This window comes from Colletotrichum spaethianum (assembly GCF_022836535.1).
Source record: "Colletotrichum spaethianum MAFF 239500 DNA, contig44, whole genome shotgun sequence".
NCBI lineage: Eukaryota > Fungi > Ascomycota > Sordariomycetes > Glomerellales > Glomerellaceae > Colletotrichum > Colletotrichum spaethianum.
The window spans coordinates 119,517-144,348 of record NW_026054814.1 but is presented as its reverse complement, the minus strand read 5'-3'; the positions used below and the strand labels follow the sequence as shown (position 1 = coordinate 144,348).

Below are 24,832 nucleotides of genomic sequence, written 5' to 3'. Positions count from 1 at the left end.
ATGGAACAACTCATACCCTCCTTCACCCGAGTTCAACTCGGCCTGGACCAACCCTCTGACCTCATTGCCCGTTTCCCCCAGCTCGAGTCCGCCGTACTTTCCGGCGACATGAACATGTCCTCATCTGACCTTTTGCTCCTCCTCGACCGCCCCTCACCCGCCTCCATCGCCAGCTCCCTTGCCCAACTCCAATCCTCCTCCACCCCCGACAAAGCCACCCTCCTTCACCGCGCCGTGCACACACCCACCGCCCTATCCTCGGGCGAAATTGACCTCCTCCGCCGCCGGTTCTGGCCCTCCCATGAATATGACGGCTGTCTGGCGGCCTGGGCTGGCGCCCTTGCCAAACTCGAATCGGACACGTCAGAGGAATACATGGTCAGCACGGTAGAGCGGTTGCGCAAAGTGAGAGAGAAGTTGGCGGGAGAGGAGGAAAAGGCGTTTGAGGCGGCGCAGCAGGAGTGGGTTCGGCGGCTGATGTCGGGCACAAGCATGCCAAAGGCGTGTTGGGGATACGCAATCTATTACGATCCGGACGCAGGAGCGGACGATGAGGATTTCCAAGTCCGCGTCAGCGCGTCACTGCAATGGGCACGCGATGTTTCGGCTGCGGCGAAGAATGTGCAGGGGAATTGGACGTTGCATCGAATGGGGTGGCCTGCAGGGGCCACTGATAAGCACAAACGCGGCTTGCTCGAGAGGCTGCGGAGGGACTTCCAAACGGTTCGTGATGCACTGCCTGAAGGGATCCTTCAGAACGTCTTTCTGGTGGTGGACCGGGATTCTGTGCACTCAGTGTTGAACGGGCCGAAAGGGGGAAATGTCTGTGATGACATGTGGGTGTGGGCCGTGGATCCGGAGTATCGCGACGACAAGCAAGAGGGCCAGGACACGGTGCAAGAGCAAGAGGCAGCATACCCAGGCTACGTCCGCGTGCGGCTGCAACAGCTGGTCAACAATTTTTACGTCGCGCGGCGGTCCGACCAAGGCAACGTGGTGCCCCTGGAGACGCTCTGGGCATGCGCGCAGAAGAGCTACCAGAGGGCGTTTGTGTCGGTTCGAGAGGAGGACTTCCAGAAGTGGGTGCCCAATCGCGATGTAGGCAGTTGTTTGAGGCAATGAGAGGCATGGCAATGGGGAAAGCTGGGTCAGAGTTGGGAAAACATGGTTCGCCAGTCTAGATCTAGGTGTGATTAAAAATTACACTGATGATTTGGGCTTGGATCAAATCATGAACACGCACCCCCCTTCGTTCCCACACAATACGCATACCCCGGCCACAAACCCTGGCACTCGCCGGCATCCGTGTTCAGCGCCGGGTTCAGCTCGTACAGGCACGCCAGGCCGATGCCGGCGTTACTGGCCATGTCATAACAATACACACCGTCCTGCTGCAAGATCCACTTGTTGCAATCGGCCGGAATGCCAGCCTGCGTCGGGCCAGGCGGTGCTGGAGCGCCGCTGCTTGTGGTCGTTGCGCTGGTTGTCTTGGTGGTTGCCGTGGCTGTTGAGGCCGAACCATGCGAGACACAGACATAGACATCGAGCTGCAGGAACTGGCAGTTGTCGCCCACGTCGGGGTTCCAAGCGTAGAAGTCGGCAAAGGTGATGGCGAAGCCGTCCAGGATGGCCGCGCACGTTGTGCCGTCGACGACCTTGTAGAAGTCGGTGCAGCCGCTCGCCATCTGGGCCTGGTGCGGCGTGGGCGTCGGCTCGGCGGACTGGGTGACGGGATAGGTGGCGACGGGGGTCACGGGGATCGAAGTCCAGTTGCTGGCCGCCGCGGTGGTGGTGGCAGTGGTGTTGAGGACGGGGAACGTCCACGCATCCGTGGTTGCGTACGTGGTGGCATAACAGCTGGACGCTTCGGCCACAGTTGTGCCGCCCACACAGGGGTTCGTGGGGCCGCTGCCGCCGAGGTAGCCCGAGTAAGTGCTGATATCGCCCACGGCAGCCACGCAGTAGCTGTACCCCAGGAACAGGTTGCTGCACGACGTCGTGTTGAGCTCGGGGTTCAGGAAGTAAAAGTCTTGCAGCGCGATGCCCTGGTTGGTCGACACGGACGCGCACGTGTCGTCGAGCTTGACTTCGTAGTAGCGGCTGCAGCGCGTGTTGGTGCCGTCGACGACGTTGGTTGGGATGGGTGCCACGGTTGCCGACTGCGGCGGGCGTGTCGTGGTCGTGCTGGCTACGTCCCCTGGGAAGCTGACACAGATCCGCGCGCCCACGAGCAGTTCGAGGTTGTCGCAGCCGCGGCTGATGTCGACGTTCCACGCCACGAGTTGTGACTGGGTGAAGACGTATCCGAACTGCTGCACCAACCCCGCGCACGTGTCGTTTTGCTGCACCGTGTACGTCTCGCACGTGTGCGGCATACAGAGCTGCGTCCCGGCCGCGGTGGGGAAGTCGGCGCAGCCTGCCTGGAGGTTGTTGAAGTAGAGCATCTGGTTGAGGGATACGCCCTGGGCCACGGCGATGGAGTGGCAGTCGGCATCGCTGGCTTGGACAGTGTAGGTGCTGACGCAAGACTTCTCCGGCTCCGGACTTGTGCTTGTTGGAGTGGCCGTGCTTGTGGGATTGGCCGTCAGGTAGATGGCCGATGGCGACGTGACGGGATAGCCCGTAGCCCCGCAAGACGACGTCAGGGCACTAAAGCTCGCGGCCAGCTCCTCGTCGTAGCCGTACGCATATCCAAGCTGCAGCTGGTAGGTGCCAAGCACGCAGTCAGAGCAGCTGCTGCCGTCACTTGGCTCGCCTTCGCTGCTGGTGTCGCTGGCCCACGCGTCGAAGATGGGGGCGCAAAAGTCACCCGTTTGCGCGTCACGGCGGCACGTGTAGTTGTACACCCACATCATGGTGTCGACCGAGACGGTCACGAGCGCAGGCTGGCCGTCGACCACCAAGACGTCGTCGGCGCACTGGCTTGTTTGCGCTTGACGCAGCGACTCGAGCGCCTGAAGGCAGTCGGTTTGACACATGTGCGTCAGCTCCTCCGTGTCGGGGAAGTAGCCGCCGTAGGCCATGCGCGGCAGCGTCGTGTCGCATGTCAGGCGCGTGGAAAAGGTCGAGTTGCACTGACTTGAGATTTTCTCGGGCGCCGGGAGCGTGAGCGGAATGCTGCTCTCGTCACTGTTGCTGCCAATAAACACTTGGCCGAGCACCAAGTGGCTCAGCAGCAGTAGCGACGCCGGCCAAGCGCCGGCCAAGGTCTGTAAAGACATGATATCGTTGGCGGCCAGAGGGCTTCAAGAGCAGATGAGGAAGCGAGGGAGCGAGTGGAAGATGGAGCCAGATTGGGAGAGGGGAAGGACGGCGGCAAATATGGTAAGGGCCTTGGATCATGACCCGTGATGCATCAACGCTACTACGTCCTGTCCTATCCTGCCAAGGAGGCCATCAGGGGGTGAGCAGCAAGGCCTAGTTTATCCGTAGGATTGCTCACGACGCTAGATATACCACACCTGTCAGCCACTAGTAGTAGGTGCAAGCCTAGAATCTTATACAAGCTTGTGAGTGTAACCTTAATATCCCTGCTGCTAGCGTTTCATTGCAAAGCTTACGTTGGCTAAAGAGATTATTCTACGGCTTCTGCCTAGCACTTTAGCGCGTGATGATGAAAGCTTATAACACTAAATGTAACCCTACAAGCACTGCTACCAATATCGGTGCCCTGCACTGCATGCTCATGTCGGCTAGAGAAATTATTCCCCGGCTCCTGCCTATTACGGCGACATATCGTTGTACCTTTTGCCATACGGGGTAAGGTGGGCTGCATGGTATAACCCACATGTCAGCAAAGGAAATTATTCAAAGAATCCTTCCCAGGGGTCGGGCCGAACCATGACCACCACGAGACACGCGTCTTTCTTAAGGCTGACATTGAAGGGGCTAGGGGAGGGGAAAGATTACAGCACTACTGTTGGCAAGAAGAAAGGCTGTCAGTCAGTCGATCGCTGAACCAAGGGTCCGCCGTTGATGTGATGTCTCTCGCGCGCTCCCTCGCAGTATTCAAAAGTGCTTGTACTTGGAAGCCCCCTCCATCTTCTCACTCGTTTCTCCTCAGTCGTTCTTTCTTGTCCATCCAGGCCTTGCCTAGCTTCCTCGACACACGTGTGCACTTGATTTCCTCACCGAATCAACCATGGCTCGACCGCCGGCCAAGTCTGGTGGCTCAAGGGCTTGGTCTTGGATCTTGCTTCCACTCCTTGCCGCTGTGGTCATACTTGGCCTCCTGAACAAAAACCAGCGTCACTCTTTGTCGTCCCAGTCTTCTACTTCTTCGAATGGCCTACTCACACATCGACATCAACTTGATGCCGATTTGCTGCCGGTCCGTACCCACAACGGTCCCTCCCCCTCCCTTGGCAATGTCAGTCATCTCCATGCCTTCCAAAAAAGGGACGACTACACGTGCACCAAAGAAAAGCCTTGCAAGAATGGCGCCTGCTGCGGTTCCTTCTTTGGCGGAGACCAGGGCGTCTGCGGCTACGGTGAGACTTTCTGCGGCAGCGACTGCGTGTCCAACTGCGACGCCCACGCCGAGTGTGGGCAGTACGCCCAACCAGCCGGCAAGGAATGCCCGCTCAAGGTTTGCTGCAGTAAGTTTGGCTTCTGCGGCAGCACCGAGGAGTACTGCACAGGTGGCTGCGAGTCCAACTGCGTGGTCAACCCGCCAATCCCCGCCGGCGGAAGCGCCATCCCCGTGCTGGAGAACAAGGTGATCGGGTACTATGAGGCCTGGTCAGCCCGAAGATCGTGCCACTCGTTCCCGCCCGCAGGCCTCCCCGTTGAGGGCCTCACGCACGTCAACTTTGCCTTTGCCTACATCGACCCAGACTCGCTCGAGATCACCACCATGGATTCAGAGACGGACGCCGGGCTGTTCGCGCAAGTGACGGACATCAAGAACTCCAACGCGCTGGGCTCAGACCTGCAGGTCTTTGTGGCCATTGGCGGCTGGACCTTTTCAGACAACGACACCGCAACCCAGCCCGTCTTCCCGGACATTGCCGCCAGCGAAGAGAAGAGCAAGAAGTTCGCAAACAACCTGGTCAAGTTCATGACGCGCTACGGCTTTGACGGCGTCGACCTGGACTGGGAATATCCCGGCGCGCCAGACCGCGGCGGCAACGAGGAAGACGATCGACAAGGCTATGTCTCAATGCTCAAGATCCTGCGGGAGACCTTCCTGGCCTCGGCGCGGGGCAACTACGGCCTGACCTTCACCATTCCGACGTCTTACTGGTATCTGCGCTGGTTTGACGTGCCCGGCCTGCTGGAGTATGCCGACTGGATCAACATGATGTCGTACGATCTGCACGGCGTCTGGGACGAGCACAACCCCATTGGCAACATTGTGCAGGCACACACCAACCTGACAGAGATCAAGCTGGCCGCCGACCTCCTGTGGCGCAACAACGTCGAGCCAGGCAAAGTGGTGCTTGGCGTGGGTTTCTACGGCCGCTCGTTCCAGCTTAAAGACACCAGCTGCAAGACGCCCGGATGTGCGTTTAGCGGCGCGGCCGACAAGGGACCGTGTACCAACTCGGCCGGCACGCTCGGCTACTTTGAGATCATGGACATCATCGCCGACCAGGACCCGGAGGTGGTGCACGACAAAGAGGCCGCAGCCAAGTACATTGTGTTTGGCGACAAGAAGGACCAGTGGGTCAGCTTCGACGATGCCGACACGCTGCAGGCCAAGGTAGAATGGGCGGACAGCGTGGGGCTGGGCGGCGTCATGATCTGGGCAGTCGACCTTGACGACAACGACTTCTCGGCGCTGTCGGGCCTGACGGGCCAGAGCCTGGCGTCCTTCGAGCTCAACCTGAAGCGGACGGCGACGGCCGAGACGGCGCACTGGTCGACGGTCAACGGCCAACAGTGCATCATAAGCGACTGTCTGGAAAAGCCTGACGTCCCGGCCGGCTACGCCATCGCGCCCAACGGCAAGTTCCGGGACAAGTGTTGGTGGAGCAGCCCCGTGACGGGCAATGTGCCGCTGCACAAGTACATCTACTGCCCCGTCAACGCAATGCCGCAGTCGTGCGAGTGGCGCGGGTCAGGATCCTGCCACGGGCAGTGCCACGAGGGCGAAGTCACCGTCACCCACTCCCCGCACGGCAGCGAGTCCTGTCTCGCGCCGGGCCAGCAGGCCTTTTGCTGCAAGAGCAACACATGGAGCGCCCTGGTCGACAAGTGCGACTGGGCCACCAAGTGCGAGGAATGCCCGTCGGACGCGCCTCACGAGGTCAGCAGCCGATCCGTGTATAAGAGCTTCCTGTCGTCGTGCACGCAGCGCTTCTGCTGCCCCTATGCCTTTGAGAACTGCCACTGGATCGGCAAGGGCACGTGCGATGACAACGAGTGCTCGGCCACGGACGTCGAGGTCGGGCTGGACCCCAGCGGTGACACGGGTTCACTATGCGCCAGCGGCTTCAACTCGCGTCAAAAGGTGCTGTGCTGCAACTCGCCGTCGGACCTGAACCCGTTTCTGCCGGCGTCGTTGGAGGACTTGTTCCCGACCCTGCCGCCGGTTGAGGGCTACATGCCGGCCTTTGACCAGGATATCTTGTCCTACAACTCCACCCCGGGGCCCCAGGCCTTCTTCTCCGTCGTCGTGGACGGACCCAAGGGCACTGTATCCAATGTCGACAAGCGTGATGGGAGCCACCTCGAGTTCCTGACACGGGGGAACGATACGGAGCTGGAGGCAGGCCAGACTCATGTGACCCATCTGGTATGTATGGAGGACAATCCGGCCATCAGCAACTGCGATGACATGCACGAGGGCGGACTTGAGGGCACCATCCTCAAAATGCCAGCGGGATTGGGCTTCGCCAAGTATGTCGTCGCCCACTCACTCCATGAGACAAACTACTCGCTGCCTGGTCACGTGGTCAAGCGAGCGCCGCAAGGGGCCCGCATCTGGGAGCTCGCGTACAGCTACGACTTCAGCCGGGTCAAGAAGCGTGATGATGGCGACGTCTACTTCCGTGTCGACTATGCCAGCACCAACAAGTACTACACGGACATTGTGCAGGCCAAGCACCAGAGGAGGGATCTGCAGCCGCGCTTCTGGAGCAAGATCAGCTCCGTGTGGAAGACCATCATGGACAACATCCGCGGCAAGGACAGCGACGACAACGGCAAGACGGGCTCGACCTCGATCAGCAAAAACGACTTCTCCGTGCTCATCGTCGGCGATGACGGGTCCGACAAGGGTTGCGACGGGTCCGGCTTCCTGAAGCTGACGCTGGCCGGGTCCATGAGGAACGAGATGGACTTTGGCTTCACCCTGGTCGGCACGATCCAGCCTTACAAACTCGAGGAGGCCTTTGGCTACTTCGACTCGGACATGTTCATGTCGGCTCAGCTCGACTTTGACGGCCGTGGCGAGCTGGACGTGAGCACGGGCGCGAGCAAGAAGCTGTTCGCCAGCCCCATCACCGGCTACGAGGCCTCGCAGCCGGGCTTTGTATCCTTTAAGCCACAACTCAACGCCGAGGTCTCCCTCGTCGGTAAGGGCGAGATCGACGCCAAGTTCTCCGTCAGCTTTGAGTCGGGCACGTCCAGCACGGCCAAGACCAATGCACCTCCGGGCCTGGGCACTTTTGGCGGTGGCATCTTGACCAACATTGTCAATAATGCCGCCGATGGGGCCGTCTCAGTGGGCTCCTCCTCCTCTTCTTCTTCCAAGAGGGCCGCCACCTCGGACAGCGTGTTCGCCCTGAATGTGATCCTTGAGGCCGTTATGGAGCTCAAGGTATTTGGCTACTCCACGCCGCTGCAGGAGGCCGGTGCCAACTTCCAGGCCCTCGTCCCTCATGCTATCCGTATCGACGCCAACAGTGGCGACGTTATCGACGCCCACCAGGGCGGCCTTCTGGGCGTACTCCAAACCGGCAGCCTGATCCAGGACGGCTGGGAGGACGGCACCTCACACACGTTCGGATCTGTGCCGAGTCCCCGCGTCGTTCTTACGGGAGGCGATACCCCTGAGGACCGCGACGCGCCTGAGATCAACGGCTACGCCCTCTTCGGCGCCAATCAATTCATGAACTGCGGCAGCGGCGGCGGCAACAACACCGGCGAACTGGTGTGCTTCTACGACCTCGTGGCCTATGACGACGAGCTGGTGCAGCCCGACCCGCCCTACAAACTCAAGCGCGAGTACCTCGAGCCCCTCAGCGAGCAGGAGCTCCAACGTCTCGAGCCTCGCGCCGGCCCCTCGGACGGCAACGCGCAGAACTACCCTGCGTATGAATACCCCGCCAACCCCAACGGGCCCACCAACGCAGTCAACTTTCGCACGCCCACCTATCCTAACGGCGACGACGGCGACGCGCTCGACGACGAGACGGGCCGCAACGAGCGCTGGGCACGCGCTAACCCGGGCAACTGCGTCGACACCAGCGTCACCCAGAACGGCGTGCAAGGCGTGCACTGGACACACGTGCAGTCCGAGCACCCCGACGACCGCTCTATCACGCCCAACCACTTTCTCAACTTCGTGCAGAGCGGCACGCTCGACCTCGCCGACGGCAACGGCGGCACCTTCACCACACAGCTGCCACTCTTCACCTGGAACGAAGTTTACAATAACTTCTTCCACGACTACCGCACTTGGGTGCCCGCCACCGTCAACGTCCCCATCCCCGCCGGCTCCGGCGCCGACGACATGGCCGACGCCCTCGGCTCGACCGGCAACCCCACCGTCATGTACAACCTGGAGGAGAACCTCAACGTCATCAAGGGCCGCATCTACACCACCGAGGGCAACCCCATCTCGGACGACCGCATGCGTACCCTGATGCAGAACCCTACCCAGCAGAGCGCCGAGACCGTCCTCTCGGTCCTAGCCTCCACCATTGCCGTCTTCAACGTCATGAACAGCGCCCAAGTGTCGGGCCTGCGCACCCAGGTCAACGACGGGCGCGCCGCCGCCGCCGGCCAGTTCGACACCATGTTCGCTGCCACATTTCCCAACAATCCCGCCCGCATGCGTCCGCTGCTGGCTGAGTTTATCACCCAGTGGAACATTCGCGCCACCAACTTTGCGCGCCGGGCCGTTGACGTGAGGCTGAATGAGCTGCAGAATGCATATGGCCCACTGGCTGCGAATCCGGCGAATCCGGCGAGACAGGCTATGGCGCTGAATGTGCTTAATCAGGTGGCTACGCTGAGAGCGCTCGCTACAGGACAGATCACTTTGTAAAACAAATGAAACTAAATTTTGTATTATGTGGGTGAAGTTGGGTAAGGAGTTGAAATTCTTAGGGTACATTCAATATAGGTTATACAGTGGATACAGTAGGTAGCTGTAATACATAGTACTAGGAAGCTTTAGAATTCTATTAAATGTATGAATGTAACTTAGACAAATAATCATCTTTACGCTTGTACATAACTAGAAGCCTTTCATATGTTTCTTACTATTATATATAAACAAACCTATTCTCAACTACGTAACAACAGCTAAGCTAAGTATGAGATAACCTCAGTTATAGAAACCTGCTACATTATAAAATGATGTTTAAATCCTGAAGAGTATATTCATTTTCTATTTGTGTACACTATAGAGTAGTAAGAAGTCTTACTGTTTCTAAATAGATCTTTTGCGCTTGGGTTAGAGCTGGCGACTCGGTGAGTGATGGCTGAGTTTCAACATATACTCGTGGCGTGAACTTAAGTACCACCCAGCTACTAAACAAAACAAAGCTAAAGTAAGATGCCTCTCTAGGCCAGATATTAGAGGGGAGAAGCATTATACCAAGCACAACTGCAGTAAAGATCTCAAGAACAAAAATCACAAACAGCATCTGATGTCCAATTCGCGCCTCAGTGCTTTTAAGCTCTTGATAAATAGAAAAGAGTTCGTGTTTCCTTGTAATCGGTATGTTGTATGGGGTTGTAACAGTAGTAAACAGATACTTCTTAATGTCAACAAAACAGTAGTCGTAACTTTGTTGCGTCTGATGAAATTGCTCAGTGCCAACTGTATTATTCTCTCGAGAATCAATATTTGCTTCAATGTTACGCTGTTGTGTTTGTCCGGTATTGGTCAACTCTCTCCTGTATTCTTAGGTCTCTCTTAGCGCGCCTGATCTTCTTAACTCTTCCAGTTTGGCATTCTCTTCCTTACCTGTATAAGCTTCGCTACCGGCAAGAAAAGGTAGAAGAAGGAGGAAGACTGCCATGATTTGCCCGAAGCCCATTTCCAGAGATGCTTCAGTCATATCAGGGGCCCAAACCCACCGTCGAAGAATAATCTGTCCCAATCCATAGCAAAGACTGAAGATCAAGATTGGCATTCTGGCCAGAAAGCTCATACTATATCTCCAGTATGCGAAGCTTAATTTTCCAAGATAATTAAGCAAATAAGCAATTATCCTTGAGACTCCGACTGGGGATCCGCATTGTATGTGGTCATACGCCCTTTTAGACATTAAAAGTAAGTTACACCGAGAATGAGCGAGTGACATTGCACGTAGCTCGTCGTAATTCAAAGATGATGTACTTCGATGCCGATCCGAATTTAAAAGTATGCGTAAGAAGTTGGGAGCAACGGATACACCAACTTTCCTCAGGAGATTGTAGATGAGTGTATCCTGTAAGTTGTCGAAGAAAGTGAAAACAGAATGCCCTTGGTACCCCCACATTGTAAGCCACTCAGACCCTTCGAGCTCTGGGAAAGCACGGTAGAAAGCCATGAGAGCCCCAGTCCCACGGAACCAGATGTCATCCAGCCGAGTCATATAACCTTCCCAAATAAGGCCTAACGTCAAACAAAGCTTAGCGACCTCATAACCAGCGGCACAATCCCCGCTGCTAACACAAGCTACGGGTACTTTAGCAGTGGAGCCGGTACACGGAAACACAGTCGAGGTATAGGTGAGTAGGATGAGCAAACAATTCATGCCGAAAACTCTGCACTGCATTATCCAGCGGTTTTGAGATCTCAAAGTCGGTCGTAACACATCAAGTGTTGCTAGATGAGTTATCGAGGAGAACCAGGCTAAACTGTGTGCAACAGTGAACTCGAATCTGGATAGGTGGTCTCTGCCGGAGATCGCAGCCACTAGAATGGCTAGTCCTGTTACGAGCTGCTGATCGCTAAACGCGAGGACGAGGCGAGAAAAAGATTCTACTCGCATTGCGCGCCGTTGATCGTTGCGAGAGCAGTTTACTGATATATTTTGTCCTTCTGTCGCAGATGGCTTCCGTTCGCGAATCCACGCTAGGAACATGTAGTCGAAATCATCCAGGATATCAGTTTCAATAGCATCAAAAACGTATGCTAATAGAACGACAACAATAGTTATTGCCGCAGTGCCTAGAAACGCTACCAATATCTAGGAGATCTTGTGTCAGAGACTTCTAAACAAGCCATTTTCCCAAACAAGCAAACATGAGTGGTAAGTGCATCTTACACCGTAGCCCACAATATCTCCGGACGCATTGAGGCGTTCAGAATCCGGCCACTCCGCGCACTTAGAGTTTAGATTGGAGTTGTTGGTATCCATAGTAACGGGGTTCGGTTTAGCGCTGATGAAGCGTATGTTTATTGCGCGCAGGTAGCAATCCGGATGATAGCTTGATGGATGATAGCTAGCCGTGTGATGTTTTTTTATTTAACCATAAGAACCGCAGGTCCACCCAGAATTCATTTCAACGAATTGCCAATGCCTGGAAAATTGGGCTGGAAAGTTGTTGTTTAGCCATGGTTGGCTGATGTCATGATGAGGATAAGAGTATGCGCCTTAGACGTCGATCAGATTGGGATATAAAGACACCTCATTGGTGTAATCATTATGCAAGCTAATCAGCTTAGCCTAGAGCGAACGAATTTCTTCCTGAGAGCCTAAGAGATGTCTCGGGTGGTGGCTGAGCCATACATAATAGCCTACTCGCTAAATTATTAAGGCTGACAGTGAGGCGTACCCAGTCGTTTCCGCATGTTTCTTATCTCTCGTTTTTCATTGAACCATCCGCTGGAATACCAGTGTGCCAAAATGGTTTGGTGGACGATCTTTATCTTTTCACTCCGCCAAATCCTATCTACATTGTCACCCACGACAGAAACTTCGTCCTAAATCCACATTAGGTATAGGGACTGATCTATGGCCACTTTGACCTCAGCCAAAAGTGAGCAAAGGTAAGCAGAGTATAAGCCTAGGTAAGCTATCCTGAGCCCTACCCTCGGCATTGTTTCAGTCTGCAGATAATCTTGCCGTGAGCGTGGCCAATAGGAGGGACGGCTAAATTGTACTACCCCACAGGTAATTCTAGTCTGGGTAATGAATAGTGCTCTCATCGTGTCCTTCCCGATGTGCTGGGGAGTCTTCGTCAGCCTACAACCAAACTGCATTTTGCCATCTATAACTGGTTGGCCTCTGGATGCCGCAGTAGATCATCGTTCATCGAAAAACTTCTCTCGATTGACCAATTTTGCATCTTCTCCCAGTCTATGCAAATGTATGGCATATGGTCCACCGGCTTGGATTTCTCCTGAATTGACAACCAGCGAAAACGATAGAGCGACATGTCACCGTGGCACATGAGTGCTTGGCGTAGATTAATCACTTTAGTTTTCAATGTCCATCGTATTAAAGACTCTAAACATCCAAGTAGGTAGTCTTACTTGTCAATGCAATGATCCATGTGAGGGCTTATTCCTCCTGGGACGGAAGGCTTGAGAAACTCCCAATCTTCCGGGTAACTTTCTGGGAACAGATAATGCCGGATGGTCTTCTACTAAGACGTTAGGGAAATCATGGGAGCGCATCAGAGTGTCCTACCAGACAATGTAAATTATGAAAGACAGTAGGCATGGCATATACATCACCAGAGCCGTCATCAATTTCAATTGAAGTGAAATTCGCTTGCTTCGCCTCGACCGAACGCACCCGAGTATTCATGCCTAAAGGAGAGGAGTTTCAGTTTTCGAATGCTGTTGGTTTGTGTTTCCGAAATAAAAAAGAAACAACAAACCTCTCAAGAACCCATCCCATCCCTTATCCAGCTCCGGCCTTGGCAGCCCTTTGTATTTTTGGTTTGAAAGCTCTTGAACCTCGAACTCATCGTCAAGTGTTTGGAGTTTTAGTTGAAAGCCTTTAGCGGTAATGGCTAGTAGCATATAAGTGGATATCTGAGCTTACTGAGAAAGCAGGTTCTTACAGTGCGTTGGAAGCTGAGGCGTTTGCTGCAGGCCATGTTGATAGCCTATCCAGTACGTCGCCAAAGACAAAAACAGGCAAATTGTTAGCGCGGCCGCTTGAAGAAGGCAGAACGGGCTGCGAGGCTTATGAAAGTCTGCAAATTTCGGCAGTGGCCAGCTTTCTCTATCTTCGCTGTGTCGTGTGTTACGACCCAAATCCGGTTGGTGACTGGTGCAGCCTGAAGCGAACCCCTGGAACGACCAACAGGGCAGTCAGACTTGACTTGACTTGACTTGATTTCCTACTCGGTTTTGGCCGCTTTAGTCAGCAGCTATGCCCGGATAGCGGGGTTTGGCTAACAGCCGACGCGCTCCGGGTATTAATCCGTCGCGCCCCACTTCGCCAATGCAAAACATCGACCAGCTGTCTCCAAATTTCCCACTTTGCTCTCCAACCTCATCTACTCCTGGCCCCCACCAAGTGTAGTTCGCGGTTCTCTACTAACGTACATATATGCCTAGGCTCTGTCGAGGTTTTATGCCTCTTGCGATGGTTCCGTTTACCTACAGTCTCCCCCCAATGCTCAGCTTTGTCTGGGTTGCGACTCGATCCCATATTGCCCAAGGATCTCGGTCTGTTCTATGAACCTGATTGCCTTGGCGGCTGCTTTGCGCTCGTTCAGTATGACCCGGAGATTGTGTCGTCCTGGGAGGGCTCCGAGTTCCTGACGTCGGAGCTGTCGATACTTGCGGCATCGCAGCAGGATATGCGATACCGTTTGTCGTCCTTCCCGGCACGGGCAGTTGGCGTTGGTGATGCCCGGTACTCTTCGGCTGAAGAGGAAATCCTGGAGTCCGATCTTTTCGGTGCGCATCTGGACCAGAAGCGCGCTCTGTCGTTTGCTGAGCCCTTCGTGAGCTTGAAGGACCTTCTTTGTCGGCTTCGGCGTGAGACGGAACGACGTTCTTCCTCGCGTCTCAGCTTGCCAGTCGGTTTGCCATTTTTGGTGCGACTGCTTGTGTGACCAGGTCCTGATTGTGGACCTAAGCTTGAACAGGGCTCTCGGCTTGTCTGCCTTGGCGCCCGTCTGTCCGTTCTGTCTCCATCCTGTGGCTTCTTTAGCTGCGGCGTCTGCTGCTTCGTTGCCCTGGATGCCGATGTGGGCGGGGACCCATCGGAGCTCGACGTCGAGTCCTTGTTCGCGGAGGGCTTGTGTCTTGTCTGCGATGATCTCGAGGAGATATGCGCCAGACTTCCCTTTCGGTTTGGCTGACGACCTGATTGCGGCTTGGTTGTCGGTGTGGATAAAGACTTTGCTCCTGTGGTTTCCGTTTTCCTTGTCTGCCTGGGCCATTTCGAGGGCTAGGACGATCCCTTGCAACTCTCCCGCATAGACCGTTGATGTTGTGTCGTCTCCCATATATGATTTTCTGGTTTGCTCTGTAGTTGTGCAGACTGCGGCGGCTCCGACTTGGCCGTTAATGCCGCTGCCATCGGTATAGATGTGGACTGCATTGGTGTTCTGTTCTAGACATCGTTGGTGTGCTTTTTCGGCCTGCTCTGCTCCTCCAGCGATAAGGATGCGCGGGCCCTGCCACCATGGGGGTGTAACAAAGGGCGGTATATGCTCAGTCTCCTCGTTGGTTGCCTCTTGTCCGTCAAGCAGTCGTTTCGTTATTCTTTGTCTCGGGCTCCTTTTCGTTCCTCTGCGTGCGGGGGCTTCAGCTGTGCCTACCCTGCTGACGGTGTCGATATTGTGTTTCCATATCTGTTGTTCAACTGGCAGGAGATGCATCTCTACGTCTAGCGCTGGAAACGAGGTTGCTTTGTACGCCCCGCTCATTGCTCTGGCTGCTCTGGCTTGGAGTCTTCGCAATCTGTGAAGTGTCCTTTTGGTGTACCCCTTCTCTCCCCATCCACTGTTCGACCACAGCGAGCACGCGTACATCATCTGTGGTATGGCGACTCCCTTGTAGATTGTTCTCATCTCTCTAGTCCTTACGCCCCATGTGGAGTTGCCTAGGCTGCTGAGTGCTGTGATGGTGTTGGTTACCTTGCGTTCTGTCTCGTCGATGTGCTGCTTCCACTTGAGGGATGAGTCCATGATGAGGCCGAGGTATTTACAGGTTGTCTTGGGCCTGATTTCTCCCCATTGGCTCTGAAGCGTTGTGTCTGTGTTGATTCTGGTTTTCGCTCGTGTGAAGTGGGTGAGCTGGAACTTTTCGGGTGCGAAGACGGACGCGTGAGTGAAGGCCCACCTTTCGGCCTTCCGGAGCGCTTCTTGGAGTTTCTGGCAGGTGTCCTCGGTGTTGTCCCCTACTGCTAGGATCGCCACGTCATCAATGAAGCCGGTGGCTGTTGTGCCTTCAGCTTCGTTGCAGCTGTCTAGGAGGTCCGCATTGTAGAAGAGATAGAGTATGGGCGACAGGGGCGATCCTTGGGGGATGCCGGTGTTGATTCTGTATACTTCGGATCGAAATCCGTCCACGTGGATCTCTGTTTCTCGTGATTCAAGGAAGCTTGCGATCCATCGTACCGTTGCTTCGTCTATTCGTCTTTTTCTTAGGTTGTGCAGGAGTCGGCGATGTGAAACATTGTCGAAGGCACCCGACACATCCAGGAGGAGTAAGCTCGCTACCTTTCCCTTTCCTGAACCCCAGGCATCGTATATCTGGTCGACTATTCGGTGCAGTGCATTTTCCGTGGATCGTTGTTTTCTTCCTCCCATGTGGCTTTCTGGTAGTAATCTGTGTGCTTCAGCGAGGTAGCTTAGTCTTTTTGCGATGATGGCGTCCATGATCTTGCCAATCGTGTTTAGGAGGGCTATCGGTCTGTATGCTTTGGGTACTGTGTAGTTATCTTTGCCTGGTTTCCTTAGCACCACTGTGGTAGACTTTCTGAAGTGTTGCGGGCAGTGTCCGATTCGGAGGCTCTGATTGAATATGCGGGTGAGGTGTGGTGTGATCCACTGTCTCGCTATCTGAAGTGCCTTGTTGGTGACGCCGTCGGGGCCTGGAGCCTTTAGCGGCGCTGCTTCTTGAATGGCCTCTTCCACTTCACTTTCCGATATCAGCGGTAAAATGATCTGGTTGCTGTATGATGCGTTGTCGATATCTCCAAGGTTTGCCTCTGGAGGTGGAGGGAAGAAGGTTTCCTTGAATAGCGCCGCTTTCTCTCCGGGGGTGGTCGCGACCTGAGTCGTGTTGGGTTTCTTGATTTCTGGTGTGACGGTCGGTGACTGATCCTGTCTATACCGGGCCCATTTAGCGATTCTCCATAGCGATGCGGGAGAGCCAGCCGCTGTTTCCACCGCCTCGCGATGGGCTCGTTGTAGTGCTTTCCGTATGACACGGCCTTTTCTGTTTCTCGCCTCCTTATACGCTTCCCAGCTTTCTTCCGTCTGTTGCTCGCTGTATACCCTGCGGAGTCTTTTCGCCTCGGCCAGGGTATACGCGCATTCTTCAGTCCATCCGGTTCTGGATTTCGGCGATGGGGCCTTGGCTGGGACTGATGCCTCGATAGCGGTTGAGATGGCTTCAACCGTTGCCTCTACATACCCATCGAGTGCTGTCTTCGTTCTGGGCCTCTGCAGTTGTGGTAGTGAGGCCGGAATGTCTGAATAAATGTCTTCTCGTCGATGGCTTTCCAGTTCCGCTTCTTCTCCAGGTGTAGTTCTGCTACTGCTAGGTGCAGGGACGTCACTATAGGTAGGTGATCGGAGTCGTGGTTAATGTCGTGGTCTACTTCGCATCTGATTATCCTGTCAACGAGACCGACTGTAACGAGGCATAGGTCGATCGTCGTCCGGCGGTTCCCTTCCTCGTATGTGACAGTTCCCGGTTGTAGTTGGCTCGTAAGATTCATGTCGTCCATGAGGTCTAAGAGTTCTGTTGCTTCGCGGTCTCGCGCCCGGATATTACTGCCTCCCCATAGCTCGTGGTGAAGGTTGAAGTCGCCAGCAACAATTTGCTCGCCGTGTTGGTGTGTTTCTAGCGATTTCCGCAGTTGTTGCAGAACTTGTGGTCGATTGTCCTCCTGGAGTGAGGGGTTGTATATGTTGTGTATGACCGTTGGCGGTTCATTGCCCTCGCCTGTACCAATGCTGACGGTGCAGAGATCTCTGCTACTTTCCTTGAACTGCCATCGAGAGTGGTCGAGCTTTTTGTTAATAAAGAAGCACACCCTAGCCGGCCCTCTTTCCTCGTTGGATGGGTAGCATAGGTGAAAGCGGTCTTTAGCTGGGTGGTGTGTCGTTGCGTTGAATGGGTTCCTCCACGGTTCCTGGATGGCAATAATATCGTAATTGTCGATATTCGGGTCGCGAAGGAGTGTTGCCATGACTGTATCCTTTGATTTTCTTACGTTGTACTGTAGTATTGTAAGTGTGTGTTGTCCGTTCATTCGCTATCGTCGACTACGATCTCCATCGCTGTGCTGTCGTTTGCCATCTGTGTGTTTGGGTCGAGCGCCTCAAGCGCTCTTCGCGACCGTACGATAGTGCGCTTCGGGCGCGTATTCTCCGCAGCCACCGTAATCGTCTCCTCTGATTCCTGGGTATCCGTCGGGTTAGGCCTTTTCTGGACCTTCTTCGTCAGGGACCGGCTCCGGGTTGGTCGGTCTTCCTGAGATTGACGGTCCAGTGTTGGTCGTGTCGTCCTTGGGTTCGGCCGGGTCCGGGCTTCCGGTCCTAGGGCCGGCTGTGGGGCCGCTTGTTCCAGGTGATACCTTGACCGCTGGTTGTAGGCGGTCCTGATCTTGGCCTTTTCGCGTATCCTGGTAGGGCATCTGCCGTTCCAGGCCTCGTGTTCGCCGTGGCATGCAGCGCATTTCCTAGGCGTTTCCATGTCGCTTTTCGAGGGGCAGTCTCGGGTCATGTGTTCTTGCGCGCAGTAGCCGCATGTTGTCGTTGCCTTGCACTGGGTTCCTATGTGGCCGTATGTGTGGCACTTGAAGCATTGCCTCAGACGGCACTTTCTGTCATATCTTTCGCATTGGAATACCTGGCCTTGCCAGATGAGACCCTCATCAATGAGTTTATTGGCGTCTTCCGCTTTTGAGAATTCCACCACGATTGTTGATGCAGTCTTCTTGCTGGCTGATCGGGTCAGCCAGCCGATGTATTTGATCTCTGCGGTAGGAATGAACGCTTTGTTATCCTGCAGCATGTCATCTCTAATCTCGTTGAAACGATCCATATCCATTGAGCTGGTCCTTATGCCATGCGCTAGCACTCCATAGGTTGGGATCCGTACCGCGGCTCCGTTGCCGATGCGGTTTTCCCAGTCCTCGGCAAACTGGCGGAGGGCCTCCATGTCTTTTGTCGTGGCTGTCTTGATGCTGAGGTCGCCGCTCTTGAGCTGATTAGCAGATACTGCCTTGAGTTTGCGGATATGCTCATTACTGCTTTCTTCGATGGCGCGGTCTACGTGCGCCTTAAGGCTACGGGAGTTCATGGCTCTTATGCAGGCAATGGTGATGGGATCTCTAATGTTCACAATGATCTCACGCAGAGTCTGGGTCTGGGACGATCTCTGGTTACGGGGGTTATGCATGCTTCCTGTAAGTCCTCCTCGGGCGGCTACACTAGCATATGACTGTGCGGTGCTCCCCTGATTCATTGGTCCCAGTGCTTTGATGTCCTTTACGACCTTAGCCGCCAGCTCGCTGGCTTTCCAAGCCTCCTTCGCGGCTTCGTTAGCCGCGCGTGTTATGTTGGTGTTCTCCTTAAGTTCGGCTGTGTTCTGCTGTAGAGCGATCTTGATGGTTCTCGTTTCGCGGGTGGTATTCTCGTTGGCTGTTTTGGTTTCCGCTCGCAGGCTCTCGATAGCCTGGTGGAGGTGTCCGACCTCAGGTAGGTTCTGCAATTTAATGATCAGGGAGAGGGCCGCGATAAGCGTGGACCTCACAGCCTGTGGGTTGAGGGGGTTTCCGTTTGCGGTGTCGATAGACTTGACTGCTGTCTGGAGGTGTCTGCTAAGTTCGGTGGCATGCTCTCGGTGGTGCGTTGGCCATAGTTGCTCTGACGGCCATGGGGTTGCCATGGTGCCTACGTCGCTTTGGGCTTTACGACGGGCACCCGGCTATCCAATTGACCTTACAGAGTGTGTTGTGGCGCTGTTTTTGCTCAGATTTCAAAAATTTCGTTCTCGCTTTTGATGGTGTTCCAGGGCAGTCAGACATTCAAGTATGCAGGCCAACGGCACGAACCGGGCTCGGAACGGAAGAACTAGGGAAGGTCACGTGATGGATCATTATGGATCACAGGTGATCCAACATGATCGCTCAGCAAGGATCACTAACTAACAACGCTGATCCTATACCAAGGATCATAAATGGATAAAATAATCCCAACAGCACAACAATAGGATATAAGGACAACCACTTTAATCAAATAGAAACCTTCCATAGCTCTTCCGCAATCAACTTCGTGATTCACTCCACCATAAGTGACTCTCAGACTATCCTTCTGTTATAAAGCTATAAGCTATCTACGCCTAGAGACGCCTGACTGATCACTAGACGCTAACAGATCATCAAGATTACCAACAAGATTTACCTTACTGTTATTGAGTATCGACCTCAGCTATCTATTAGCAGAAAACACCACTGTCGGATATCTGACCGTTACATCGTGATACATTTGCCATGAGCGGCGAATCAGGCCTTGCGTGCATCTTGTAAACTTGGGACTCTTTCTGAGAGGACTTACGAAAGAATCGGTGACTATGACGCTACTTTGTATACAAAGGATCTTTGCACTAGACGTTCCGTAGCCACTTTAGCTTTCTTGTACCCCGTAACGCAGCGTGGGGTATGACGATAAGGTACCAATACAAGAGTCCACCAGTAGATTCTAGAGGGCTCGAACCCTATAGAGGCGGCCAAAGGGGACCAGTGATGTTCTGTCACTCCGGCGGTTTTTGGTATAGGTGATTACTCATGGTATCGGACGTCGGATCAGTGTCATGCTTGTATAGATTGATAAACTAATCAAGATTAGGTGGTCGGAATAACGGCACAAGAAGACGCAATTGGCTTTATCGACATCTCCGCTTTGCCAATACACGGCGGTTCGTAATACAACTAAATATAAAAGAGCTTTTTTAAGGTTCCAGTGGGGTGTCAAAAGTCTGGAGCCATTGCACAGTGCCTCACCTTAAAGCCCTCGAGACTTACAACTTTTGCAGCACTGTATTTACTCATCTTAATCTAAGAAACTTTCTAGTTATCGTTGATTACGCTTTCCGAATCCAGCTATCAGTCTTCAAGTCGTGGGATCCCAGTAGGAAATCATGCTTACAATTCAGTAATCATTCATCAGGTACTATTGCACAATAGACAACGAACTACAACCGCTAGAAAAAAGTAGCTCACGAGCCTGAGGAGAACAACGAGATCATTCAGCATGGACATAAATACAGCTATATCTTTTGGATTCATGAAGAGCCTGGTGTCATCCACATTGAATCTCAGCATTTTCTTTCCAGTTAATTACCTGCACATGCGATACATCTTTCGTCACAACAAGCCTATTGACACAAGCCTCAGTCTTTCACAATGAAATTCATCACCATCCCTTGGATGGCACTCGCGCTCGCCGATGCAGTTCTCGCACTTCCGACTCCAACATCCTCTTCGGAGAACAAATTCAATCGGTTGACCCGTAAGGCTGAAACCAACGCCGCCTATGAAGAAAAGATTTTTGGCGGCCTGTGGAAGAAGGAAGAGCGGATGCTGCCCATGAGGACAAGCTTCTTGGCGGCTTGTGGAAGAACTAACCGGATGGCACATACAAAAGTCTCACCAAAGGATTTCTAACAGTGAGGTCTTGTTCAGTAGGAACATGCAACCGGTTTCTTCGTCCCTTGATCGCAGAAATAAAGTTGCCTGCTGCATTAGCTACCGTCTTTATTGTTTTGATACCAGCCAACGACCACGTTGAAGACCTAGGCGAGGATGCTGGAGCCCTTCAAGTTAAACTTTAGCATTTGGTCGCAGGAGATGAATCTTTGGGGTTTATTGATAATCTTAAGGTTATTGTCATAAGGGCCTGTTAATCTTGTCTAGGGTCACACTTCCCAACTTTCGGATGCCGAGCCTGAGCGGCGTGTCTTGGCACGACACCCTCATCCTTCACAAGATGAAGCGGCCCAAATTGTCACTTCTCCTTATAATTTTGTCGTTCAATAGGAGAGGTCACAGATCCACCAAAGATCACGGAGAGTTTTTCAACAGCAAAGTAAATCAATCGTGTTTACTAACAGCTCTTCGGAGAAGGAAATTTAGCGTGATAAGTAGTGGCGTCCGACATGTTTCTAACTGTTGGATTCACAGGGCAAAGCTGCATACTCGAGTATTAATGTGGGCGACGAGTACTATTAAGGTGGTAATGTTGCTTGCTGGTTAGGTTGTTACATCTTGTCTGGTTGAAAGTAGGAAGTAGAAGATGGGCTGGGTGGTTAAGGGAATATCTTTAGAGCTGCCTGAAGCATCCTTGTCATCTTGTTCGCTACCCTGAAGCACGTCAAGTGGATATCATATGCCGTACCTCACTTACGGTGATCCGGATATCCCAAATCTTTAAGGCGCTCTCTCTGAACTATTGAATCTTTCTGGGTCAAACTGACAAAAAGCTAGAAATCATAGTACTCCTATAAAGGAAATTTGTATTCTTTGTAATTTACTACTTAGCTTAGCCTAGAAGTATTATAGCTGTTTTTATTACAAATCTTGTACTATAAAAGACTAAGGTTAAAGTCACTTTACTTAAATATGTTTTTATTTACTCTACTTGTTGAATGCATTCTCTCTTTCTGAGAGAACCCGAGTGTACGATCGTACTCGGGTTAAAATTAGAGGTGAACCAAAGATGTATTTTCCGTGATTATCTTCCTAACTACATGACTTGGCTTTCGTACACGAGATATATGATCTCGTACGTCGCTGAGTCAGTTCGGCATGAATATACTTTGATTCCCTCAATGGATAACCGAGGGCCGAATATCCAGTCAGTGCCCTCTGCCATGGTGTGTGTCCTTGAGTCTTGCGTGTCGTACAACCAGCCGGTGCTGTTATCCCAACACTATTCTAGTACTTAGTGATAGAACGCGTTAAGATCTGCCTATCTATGTATAACTATTCGGTATGAGCTTTTCTTGCCTTACTTTATCTAACTTCGCTTACTTAGGAAATCTTAACGCGTTCCTTGAGGATACATTATTTATAATCTTTACTGCTCTACTTTATTAGGATGTAAAACCTTGATGCGTTCCTTAGGCTTCTCTTATTGACCTTAACCCCGTTACCTCTATTATTCTCAGTTTAGTACTATAACAGAAAGTCAGAGAAAGTAAGCAAATTACTTAGGCACTAAACTGTTATTATCTTCGATGTTTGCTGCCGGGATTTCCTTAAGAAACAAACACCGTTGCTTCTTTTTGCCACGTGGTTCATGAATGAAGATAAAGAGCTGTATCCACTAGTGTCTGGCAGCTGATCCTCGCTCTTCGTCTGTTGGACCCTGTTGGCGTTGACTTTCTGTGATAGTCCCTAATGTCGAAGGTGTGGAGTTTATCCAACCGAGAATAGAGGCGTGTTGAACAGCCCTCTGTCTTCTACCAGCCGTAATCCCGCTTCCTCGCATACTGTTTATTATTCCTAGGCTTCTAGGTTGTGGCTGATGATGCCAATGCCAGAACCTGCGGGAAAATAGGGGACGTAGTGATGGAGCATTTGTGGCTATGAGACCAACGCCCAGTTCTCGGGTGCCCCAAAGGTTTACTACAAGCGTCGAGCGCTCTGAGCGCAGAGTAACAACTACTCGCATTATTGCAGCCGTTATGAAGTAAATACCTGAGCAGACGAGAAGTATAATGAGTATCCTTTTGTACACAGGCACTCGTATCTTTCCTAACGGCAGCATGGGAAGGCTCAGAATTGCCACGTCAGTAAGAATATCTAAGAACCCATTAGTTATGTGCTTGTGACTGGACTGCACCTGGCTTACTGAGGAAGGTTGTAGCCAGTAAGTTCTGGGTTTTGTTAACGCATCTCTCGCTTGGAAGAGGCCGCACGCCCCAGTTGTGGTGGTACCTGAATCATGAGTTAGCAACCCCCGGTCAATCTGCTTGTAAGCTTCGCTGCGTCAAGCACTCACGGAAGGCAGCCGAAACTTATTGTGCCCACCACTGTCAAGTATGATAGAACCGTGAACAATGTAAGATATGTGAGGTACCGAGAATTACGCCATAGATCAAGTTTTAAACGCTTACTGCAACCAACATTAGTATGATCAAAATGTACAAAATTTTATACAAACCTACTAAAAAAGCAGCACGCCGCCTTTCAAAGACCACAGCATTGATGCATACAAGTACCACGCTGCTAGCTGAAATTGTGAGCCATGAACCACACGTGCGACCTCTTCATCGGGTAACTCTCTGATCTGATCCACTGTGAGGTCCACGTTGGTGCCGTAATGATCTGCGAATAGTCAGCCAGATGGCCAGGGCCTTCATCCTTTAACATGCCTTTCAAGTAGACTGGATCCGCACACCTCCAGTAAGACTGAGGCTCTTATACTTACAAATTGTATGTAGTACCACAAAGGAGCCCGAGTACATGAGAAATGTCTGCATAAGAAGTTAAGTTGGAACATGTTGCCGTTTTTGAAACAGTTTCTTCTTACTGCAATCATAGCGTAGTCATCACCCTTGAAACCCGCAAACCCATCCATTCTGATTCTCACAGTAAACCGCAAAAAGACCACGGCAATTCCGATGATAAGCCATGCCCATATTTCCCTCTCGTAGCTAGGGTTACGCCCCAGTATGTCATCCAACGGGCTAACAGCCATACCTGCGGTACTCGTGCCACACTGGTAACTCTCAAGCCATAAAGCAATAACAAAGCTCTGGAACCGTCACTCCTTTACACAACGAAAAATCATAAACGGATACAGTCAGGCGACGGTAGGCGATGAATCACGTAGTAGCTTTAGTAAGTATTTGCCAAGCCAGCGCATGCAAAGCGCAGCAAAGCAAGTCGTCAGAATTGAAAACGCTCTAGAATTTAATAGATTTTTCTGGATTTGAAGGGGTCCTGGGGGTCTAGGTATTGTTATATTTGTAAGAGGTGTTAGGTGGCAGAAACCGTTTGCACTATTCAGGGAAATGACGCGAACCTTTCATGCGTCCTCCTATGACCCGCGAAAGTATAATAGCTATTACTTCAACTGAAATTGATTTTATTCCGGCATAGTAGGAACCTTATGCGCCTGCTGTGAGTTTCGGCATATGTATTCCTGATTCACATTTACTCTAAATGCGGAAAAGACTAGGCCACTTGGGCTGTGTTCTATAGGTAGTGTGCGGGCGTGGCAACCCCTCACGGCGAAGGATGGGTAGTAGCCAACCTGTAAGCTATAGCAGCCGTTTAGTGCTATTGGAATATAATCACGAGGTGGTGCCCTGGTCTCGTAAACGATAGCCTTTTCCCCTCTAGGTAGCGGTTCAAACTTTCTCTCCTGGGTTTATTCTGCCCGGCGGGGACGCGGTTAGGCCATTGAGTGGTAACTCATCGGCAACTAATTCAAGTGCCGTGAAACAGACTGGAAACTATGATGTAGTTTAGAAGTTTACTTTGGTAAATGGATATGACCTTTTTTCAATGTT

At 52.6% G+C, this 24,832-nt stretch overlaps 5 protein-coding genes across 5 annotated transcripts; 2 read left to right on the top strand and 3 right to left on the bottom strand.

Annotated features, from left to right (window-relative positions):
* ColSpa_11254 (uncharacterized protein) lies at positions 1-1,122 on the top strand (the record flags this gene model as incomplete). The annotated part of the gene is made up of 1 exon (XM_049277466.1): positions 1-1,122. The coding sequence occupies one exon, from the start codon at positions 1-3 to the stop codon at positions 1,120-1,122; it is 1,122 nt and encodes a 373-aa protein (XP_049133423.1).
* A 107-nt stretch (positions 1,123-1,229) lies between these two features.
* On the bottom strand, positions 1,230-3,221 carry ColSpa_11253 (lysM domain-containing protein; the record flags this gene model as incomplete). The annotated part of the gene is made up of 1 exon (XM_049277465.1): positions 1,230-3,221. One exon carries the CDS (start codon positions 3,219-3,221, stop codon positions 1,230-1,232), a length of 1,992 nt encoding a protein of 663 aa, XP_049133422.1.
* Positions 3,222-4,141: 920 nt separating this feature from the next.
* Positions 4,142-9,217, top strand: ColSpa_11252 (killer toxin subunits alpha/beta; the record flags this gene model as incomplete). Its single annotated transcript, XM_049277464.1, has 1 exon — positions 4,142-9,217. One exon carries the CDS (start codon positions 4,142-4,144, stop codon positions 9,215-9,217), a length of 5,076 nt encoding a protein of 1,691 aa, XP_049133421.1.
* Positions 9,218-17,726: 8,509 nt separating this feature from the next.
* Positions 17,727-17,945, bottom strand: ColSpa_11251 (uncharacterized protein; the record flags this gene model as incomplete). The annotated part of the gene is made up of 1 exon (XM_049277463.1): positions 17,727-17,945. The coding sequence occupies one exon, from the start codon at positions 17,943-17,945 to the stop codon at positions 17,727-17,729; it is 219 nt and encodes a 72-aa protein (XP_049133420.1).
* A 427-nt stretch (positions 17,946-18,372) lies between these two features.
* On the bottom strand, positions 18,373-19,201 carry ColSpa_11250 (uncharacterized protein; the record flags this gene model as incomplete). Its single annotated transcript, XM_049277462.1, has 2 exons — positions 18,373-18,384; positions 18,413-19,201. The coding sequence occupies 2 exons, from the start codon at positions 19,199-19,201 to the stop codon at positions 18,373-18,375; spliced, it is 801 nt and encodes a 266-aa protein (XP_049133419.1).
* Between the last annotated feature and the right edge of the window lie 5,631 nt (positions 19,202-24,832).